Source organism: Pyrus communis, chromosome 6 (assembly GCF_963583255.1).
Source record: "Pyrus communis chromosome 6, drPyrComm1.1, whole genome shotgun sequence".
NCBI lineage: Eukaryota > Viridiplantae > Streptophyta > Magnoliopsida > Rosales > Rosaceae > Pyrus > Pyrus communis.
In genome coordinates, this window is record NC_084808.1 from 10,469,434 (window position 1) to 10,478,293 (window position 8,860).

General features: G+C 36.4%; 1 protein-coding gene across 1 annotated transcript; it reads right to left on the reverse strand.

Annotated features, from left to right (window-relative positions):
• Positions 1-323: 323 nt before the first annotated feature.
• Positions 324-3,999, reverse strand: LOC137738203 (AP2-like ethylene-responsive transcription factor AIL5). The gene is made up of 9 exons (XM_068477836.1): positions 3,611-3,999; positions 3,114-3,525; positions 2,901-2,983; positions 2,566-2,574; positions 2,214-2,302; positions 2,025-2,098; positions 1,814-1,864; positions 1,623-1,699; positions 324-1,544 (listed from the first exon to the last, which is right to left on the reverse strand). The coding sequence occupies exons 1-9, from the start codon at positions 3,735-3,737 to the stop codon at positions 799-801; spliced, it is 1,668 nt and encodes a 555-aa protein (XP_068333937.1). The 5' UTR covers positions 3,738-3,999; the 3' UTR covers positions 324-798.
• Positions 4,000-8,860: the final 4,861 nt, after the last annotated feature.

The following is an 8,860-nucleotide window of genomic DNA, read 5'->3' on the forward strand; positions in this document are numbered from 1 at the left end:
TACAATGTTTTTCTTTCGTACTTCCATAGGATATTTCTAAGCATGGCAAAAGAGTTTCAACCTTTTGTAGTAGTTAGTGGAACCAATGAACATATTATTATGTTAAACCCACGTTTCCAAAATCTTTAACCTTTTTTAACTGATATGGTCCGGCGTCAAAGACACTAACTACTACAAATACAATTCAGATGCGTCACCCAAACAGTTTTTGATTTGTATTTGCATTTGTGTTGCCTAAACAGTTCATGTATTGTATTATCTAACTTGGTATAGCCAAGCATGACATGTACATAATTATGATCGATCTTGATGTAAAAGCTGCTTCTCCTTATAAGCATATAAAGATCTTTGAAAAAAAAAACAGATCTGTTCTTCTTCCATTTTTCACATGGATAATTTGATACTAACAAGGACAAGAACAGATTACAACAGGATTTCTTTTTCATTTATACCCATATAAAATCATGTCAGTCGAAAGAGAGAGAAAAAGAAAAAGCTAAAAGAACCAAAAAGAAATAAAGGATAAAAACCAAAAACAAAAAGGAAGCACCATCTTGGCACAAGAAGTTGAGTTAGTACACAGTGTCAGCCTGTGTGAATTATGATCTATGACTGCCAGTCCACCTCACATCTCTGTTCAACTAAAGCTGTTGACTCCCATGTGCATGCAAACCCCAAACATTGTCCTCTTTCATTTGTCCTCCAATTCCATTTCATGGTAGCGAAAACAAATTGTGATGTACTCATGCCATATAAATCTCTCACCCTCACATTCACCCCTAACACATATCAGCCAAATTATTCCATCCCGAAAATTGGTGTCTGAAAGAGATTGTTCTTTGCATGAGTCTGAAATGTGTGAATACTTGGCGCAATCCAACTTCCATAACCAGAAGAAGTTTCATAACCATTGTTGCTATTTAAGGCAATGGGTGTAGCAAATGGGATTGAACCAGTACCAGTAATAGTACTTTGTTCATGTTGGTGGTGTTGCAACTGTTCTTGGTGTCGCTGACCATCTATATTGAAGTTACCAAAGTACCCATTGTTGGTTTCAGAAGCAGAAGTGCTAAAAGTTGAAGAGAAGTCCACGTTGAATGGCATTGGTGAGGAATTGTTACCATAAGACCCAATGGCACGTGACTGGAACAATGATGATGATGGTGCAACTGAAACAGTAGTAGGGTTTTTGGTATTGTTTTGAGAAGGGTTATATCCGAAAATGTTGGACCAGTAATCTGATGATGGGTCTTGTTTGAGGGGGATTGCAAAGCTTAGTGTGGAGGAACTAGGTTGTTGAGATGCAAAGGTCACCGAGGATGCAGAGGAGAGATCTCGATCATCGGCTGAACGATTACCTTCGATGCTCTTACTGTCGGAGTCTGATGAGTTTTTGGATTTTCCAGACATTCCTCCTATGGGAAGGTTGCTGCTGGCAATGCTCTTCACATCGTAGCGGCTCATGTCAAAGTTGGTCACAGCATTTAGGCCTCGGAACTTGATTGCCGCAATGTCATAGGCCTCAGCAGCTTCTTCTTGGGTGTCTGTTTGATTAAAGTACTTATTAATTAGAAACAGTCGACTATAGTTTTAAATCCTCTAAAAAGGGTTAAGAGACTCACTGAAAGTGCCAAGGTAGAGATCCTTGTTGCCTGCAACCCTTCCTATTCTTGCCTGCCATCTACCATGTTGATGATGCCTGAAATAAATAATTAGGTTTTATATTAGGAAAAGAAAATATTATTTAGTTCAATTAGGTCCTAATTTAAAATCGACTATAAAATAAACAATAAACTATGTGGGAACCACAAACCTTGTGACCCCTCTGTAAATAGAAGCTCCTCTAGAAAATCCACTACTTTTCCTACAACATAGAAAAACCAATATACATAAACTACCAAATCTTTCATAAAACTAACACCAAATAAAGTATTATCCTAAAAAACAAATAAATATAAACAAAAAACATATAAATATACATCGAATAAAAAAAAACCCATAGAAATGTTATAATTATCAAGTACCTCCGAAGAGAAGCAACAAATTCTTGCCTAGTCATGTTCTTCATCTCCGACAATTCTTTCTCGTAGTTAATAACCTTCAAAATTGATCATAAAGTTAGATCAAAGCATTTCAGATAAAAATAAGTGAAGTACATATATAAATATATCGAACAATGTAGATAAATAGTTATTGCATGCAGCTGAGCTCACCGGAAAGTTTGTAGTGGTGGTCGGACCCCAGTACTTTAGAGCCGCCAGATCGTAGGCTCTTGCTGCCTTTTCTTCTTTATCATATCCACCTACAAATATTAACAAAATTTAAACAATGAAAATAAATATTTATTTAATTACATTTTCAACAATGAGAATCTAAATAGAATCTGACCCACGATTTGATGCATTCATGCAAAGAATATTTTTGCTACAGTAACCAAATCTATAGTGAATCTTAAAATTTGATGATCATATGCATTCACACGTACTTGATTATAATGATATTCATTATAATGGTGGTAAATAGTTCTTACAGAAAAGAGAAACAGTAAAAAGTGAAATTACTCACCCAAATAAACTGCAGAAATGAAGTCGATGATGATAATTCATTTGCGTCGTGTACATGCCGCAAAGCAAACAACCCACATCAGAATCTTTGCCCACTCATGAAACTAAAAACACGATGCGCACCATAGCAAATATAGCCACTTCAAATCTAACATACGCTAGAGGATCTATTAATGGATGATCAGCACCGTTCACAGAGCTAGATCCAAAAGATCCAGTGGACCCATTTATATTGTATCATATATTGTACACCTCAAGCGCACGTTAGAATCAAAGAGGGCCACAAAGAACCTTTAAAACCCTAGAAGAGACTAGTAGTAAAACAATGAAAATTACCTTGTCTGCCCTTCCTACTTTGTCCTTCTCTTCTGCAACTGTTATCCCACAGATGCGCTTCATATCTTCCGGTCCACCTATGCCTAAATATTCAACCCCCAAACAAACAAAAATTAGTAATAATAAGCAAAAATTCTCAAAAAATAAAATACTGAAATAACCCATAAAAGGTATGAACTTGCAAGTTGTAGCTCTAGTAGTTAAGAGCACTACCGTGTGACTCCGCGGTAAATGGATGTGCGTTGGCCGAAGGTATCGGCGGGTTTTTTGGGGGTGGGATCGGAAGAGGCTAGAGGGTGGTGGTTCTGTAGTTTGGTCGTTTGTAAAGTAGCAGCGGTGGTGGTGGTGGTAGCGGTGGTGGAGAAACCACGGAGGAAACTAGCGGCTATGGTTTTGAGTTCGGAGTCGTAAATCTCGTTTTGGGACAAAGCGAGAGGAGTGGTTTGATGATGATGATCGGCAGTAGAAAACCGAGGGAGTGAGGTCGGGGTGACGGTGTTGGTGGCGGGGGTGCAACCTCCGAGAAAATCCTCGAGCTTTGGTCCGGTAATTCCGGAACTGAAGATGGAGAGGTCGGTTGCTGAAGTTGGACTTGCACCTTGATGATGGTGACCGGCGACGGTAGCTGCAAGACAAAAATAAAGATTGATATGTGTTAGAAAAAAAAATAGAATGAGAGAGAGAGAGAGAGAGAGAGAGAGTTTGGGGACCTGCAGAGTGGGTGGGTGAATTGGAGGTGAAGGCCTCGAAGAGGGAGAGATCGGGAGAAGGGTGATGATGATGAGAGTGGTTGGAAAGAGAGAAGCCGAGGAGCCAGTTTTGAGGAGAAGAATCCATGTTTTTTGTGTTTTTCAATATCGATTTTGATGATGGATAGATAGACAGAGATATATGATATAGAACAAGCAAAATACCCAAGTGAATGTGAAAGTGTGTCAATCAAAGTTAAGGTAAATGAACACAGATATTGAGGAGGTGATAGAGAGCAGAAACTAGCAGTGGTAGAACTAGTATTCTTTAGTAGTAGTAGAAGAAGAAGAAGAAGAAAGATATGAAGAGGTGAGATCACTCAGATGAATGAATAGAAAGAGGAAAGAGAATGCTATTAAGGGTTGCACGAGGACCGAGATTCATTTTAATGAATTAATAAGAAGATAAAATATTTGAACAAGTGGTAAGAGAGGGAGCAAGAAAGCAAGGTGGAAGCTTTTGATGGGATGACTGAGCGGTGGCTATTTATCTCTCTTCTCCTTAGGTCTTGACCGAAGAAGGCGTTACTTTATTCTATTTTTTGATTGTTTGAGAGAGAGAGAGAGAGAGAGAGAGAGAGAGAGAGAGAGAGAGAGAGAGAGAGAGAGAGAGAGAGAGGGAGGGAGAGGAGAGAGGGTGATGTTGTGTGTATGAACATAGGGAAGCAAGAAGGAGAGCGAGGGGACACCGTGACCCATAAGTAGGATGATGTGTAGGACTTTTCTTTAGGACTTGGTGATCAAAATCCTTTCAATTCCTCTCTTCCATTGCCGCGTTTCGTTTCCTTTTGTTCCTTTCATAAAAATGGTTCTCACCTGCAACAAAGTTACCACTTAACAATAACTGAGTTATGACACCTTTTATTGACCCGTCACAATTGTTATAAGAGCGTAGAAATCATCTGCCACGTTATAGCTTCAATCTCTCTTCTCCTAGACTACTACATAATCACTATACCTTCAATTTAATTCTAGGTGACCTTAAGTTGGTCACATGTCGACCACTTTGCTATAGTTTGGGAAGATTTTGGTTAATTAAAGGCTTAAAGCACACATATTGCAGCCCCTCATATCCTTCTTTTATTCTTTTTATTAGTTGAAATGATCACAACGTGGTTCTATAGGATTAAGTGAAGTCTTCTCTTCAAATCTTATAGATGAATTGTTGGATATCGATTTATTATTCCAGTCTTTATTGTAGCCTCCATTGTAATGGTGATGTAGCAGATGAATTTGTAATAATCAGAGATGAGTTAGGGAATCTATAGCGATCACCTTTACTTTGCATATTGAAGCCTTGGACAATTAGGCTCTAGTAATTAAGAGTTGGGATTGAAGAAGACTTAATTTTAATATCCATACAAAGAGAGAAGACAAGATTATAAAAATAGATAATGAATAAAGAAGAATAAAAATAATCAAATTCAAGTAGATTGTTGGAATGCAAACTCTTCAAATAACAAATTTTACTTTTCAAATTGCTATATAAGTTTATAAATGTTAAGTAGCAAATTTTAGACACTCTGGTGGAGATCATTTTCTAAACCACTTCTCCATTGTTATGCATACCCAGTTAATTTACATGAAACCTGTTTGGCAGGTGTGAAACTCCAAGGGAACACAAACCAGCTACAACTGGTGTCTAAAGTCGTTATATATATATATATATATATATATATATATATATATATATATTAAAAACAATACGTGACATTAGTATGTTAAGGTGAGGATGATTAAGTGAAAAAATTGCTTGCATTTCTCTTAATTTTGTGATTAGTGTGAATGTGTTGTTTGAAAGACCTATATGGTTTTACCATCAAAGCTATAGCTTATTTTTGGAACGATAGATAAGGGACGTAAATAAGTAACAAATAGAGTGGAGATTAATCAGCTATACTTTGTCATATCGCTTCATACTTGATATTATTAGCATTCAAAGAATTTATAGATAAGAGAGAGAGAGAGACGGTGGAGGTGTGGGTGGCTTGATCTGCGACAGGATAGATTAGGTAATGGGATTCACATGCTTGCATGTCATCTCAACGACACGTGTGCATTGCGAATATGTTTGTTTATAAATGTGATGCGTACGTGTCGTCCTGCATGCATGAAATGAAAAATCGGATTGTGAATATTAATTAATATCTGTATGGTATGAGGTGGTGACAAGTAATTTTATAGGGCCGGTATGTGGTACCTGGAGAGACTACGTTACGTACACCAGTCGTCCCAGAGAGCCTGCTGTGCTGGCTGCTCTTCCATCTGCGGCTGCTGCTGCTGCTGTGCTGTGCTGCATGCATTCTCACTCAACTTGCCTCTTAAATTATATATCATGAAGATCCTCTCCTCCTCTTGGTGCTGCTGAGGGTCCATGCCGTCGATCTCTTCTATTTGCTTCTGGTTCATATTGTAATATTCAACCTATCTTCCTCCGATTGTTAAATTTTTGTTAACAAATCAAAAAGGAAAAGATATAAAAGTAAAAAATGTATACTACACACTACCAAGATAATTATTAAATAGAAAGACTATGTTTTGGATTTAGTCATATTAAATTTATTGAATTACAAGTGATATAAATACAAAGACTTAGTTTTAAAATGAACAGAAAAGCAATAACAAATAGTAAAGTAATGTTCAACAATTCACTAGTAGAAATACGAAAATACCTAAAAATTTAGAGTAGAGTGCATACTCATTACGTATTCTCATCGCAATTTATACAACAGATAAAGATAAAATTTACAAATACAAATAGGTGTACTAAGTATAGCATTTTTTTTTAGAGTAAACTACCATAAAATTAAACCACATTACTAACTTTCTAACCATTTTAACATGAAGGTTCTATCTTAACATGAGTAAAAGTGCTTTCTTTTTAGATTGTGTGGCAAGTCTCAAAAGTTTTAAGATGTCTATGTTATCGGTTCAGTTGTTTTGTCTGATTTGTGATCCAAATTTACAGTTTGATTACAATATAAGGAGTGTGATATCCACATACTCTATTTTACTTTTTACACACTTTTTTAATTTTCAATTGTCGGATCGGATGAATTAAAGAAGATTAACGGACATAAATTATCAAGAGGTGTGTGAGAAGTAAAATGGGGTGTGTGGATAGCACACCCCTATACGAACTGTCTAACAATGTATTCAACTTTATTTATAAGCGATAGATTTTAAGTAGATTCAAATTAAATAATGTTCATCACACTTTTTGGCAATATAATAAGGAGTATGACATTCACACACCTCTTTTTTACTTCTCATTCACTTTTTTAATTTTCAGCTATTGAATCAGATGAATCGAAGAATATCAAAAAAAGAAATTAAGGAGTGTGTAATAAAAAGGGCTATAATAAACTATCCAATACAATCTTATATCTTTCGCATAATGTTGGTTATTGTGTACGCTGTCTCTCTCTCTCTCTCTCTCTCTCTCTCTCTCTCTCTCTCTCTCTCTCTCTCTCTCTCTCTCTCTCTCTCTCTCTCTCTCTCTCTCTCTCTCTCTCTCTCTCTGTGTAAGCTGTGTGAGAAGCCAAATGCCACCTCTCCTCCGGAGGCTGCGGCCACTTGCCCCCAAGTGTTTAATATACAAGGCTAGCGCGTGGTGAGTGAAGGACAAGACCAAGTTGACCAACCACCCAAAATCCAAGCTGCAGGACAAAGAAAACTCCACATGCATGAATGAGAAAAGTAATTAAACAAAGATTAGGTATTACAACACCAGTTGGGAAGATAAGGGCAGAGCCTCAAAACCCGGATAAGCGTTAAAACTGCTTTTACACTAAGCAACCCAAAAGCGATAGATTCCCCCTAAATTTACAAAAGTGTGCATTGCAAGTGAACTAGTTCTCAAGCTGAAGCCTCGTATACATTCAGAAAGAAAAGGGAAGAGAAAGCATAGATTGGCAAAGAGCTTAGTAGAGTTTGAGTTTTATTTAGAATAAACGATATTTTAAACTACCTTCATTAACAGAAAAATGATGGTATAAATCCGAAATGCAGTGAATTAAAAAAAAAGATGTTAACTACCAGGATAATCTATAACTTGCATTAGAGTTTGCATTTGGTTTCTGATTAGAAAAATTACAGTTAAAAGCTCAAAAAAAATTTTAGTATGATGAAATTGGCTGGCTTTCACATATCACAATTTGAAAGCCCAAAATTATGTCGACGGTCAAACAAAGCTTAAAGTAGTAAAAAAGCAATGTGCAGTGTGCATGGTGGTGGGTTTGTGGTCAAAGAAACGAATCATTCCTCACGTTCGCGCTCCATTTCTTTATTATTACTTCATCATCACATCTCATATGACATTTTCATGTTTCTTTCTTCTTTTTTTCTTTCCCTTCTTACTTGTATTTTATTTATTTTCTTATAATTTTGTTATTTCTTTTTCTCTAGATACCATTATTGTCATTTCCATGAATTTGTATTGTATCTACATTCTGTGATGTGGGGATAAAGATTGTCTCTGATTTGAAACATGTCCTTATGTGTGGACGCGTGGGCCCTCTGGACACAATGATTTTCAACTACTGATAAACTCTTTCTGTTAGTCAAATGAATAGCTGCAAATTCTTGAGTCTTTAATTTGATAATATCAATTATCAAGAGAGAAAAGATTAAATTAACTTTTTAATTTTTTTAATCTCAATAGTTGTTGATATAAACCTCAAGAGTAATGCTCATAAATAGAATCTTTATATACAGACTCTTTACTAAAGAGATCTCCGATCAAAATATGAACTACAAGACTCACCTCACATTAAACTTCAACGATACGAACTGTCTATTTTATAAGTCTCGGTTCATAGTTGTAGGCCCCATTTATGTTGATCAAAAGAAGGAAACCCTTCATAAAAGGGAGACTGAAGGGTAAACAAATCAAAACTCCAAATTTGTGTGCATTGTTAACCAAAATAAGAACCAGATGCACATGTGAAATTTTGAAATTTACTTGGCCTTTTTCTTTTCATTTTCTTCTAATTTGGAATAGTCAAAACAAACAATTTAACCGCGTAATGTAATCTGAACAAACTAGAGGTGGCGTTCCTCCAACCGTATGAGGGCTTAGTTTATGCCCGAGGTAAAACTTGATGAGTTTTATGAAGCTTGAAATGAGCTCGAACTCAACCAACCAAAGCATCCAAGTGTTCGTATACTGCGTGACCTCGTGCAAATCTAGTAGAGGAATTGAACAATCAA

Bases quoted from the DNA above. Each gene is read 5' to 3' on its own strand.
- LOC137738203 (XM_068477836.1), bottom strand. From the start codon at position 3,737: ATGGATTCTTCTCCTCAAAACTGGCTCCTCGGCTTCTCTCTTTCCAAC. The intron at 2,984-3,113 runs GTAGTGCTCTTA...TTGAATATTTAG, and splicing joins ATTTACCGCGGAGTCACACG to GCATAGGTGGACCGGAAGAT. The intron at 1,865-2,024 runs GTACTTGATAAT...TCTATGTTGTAG, and splicing joins TTTGTTGCTTCTCTTCGGAG to GAAAAGTAGTGGATTTTCTA.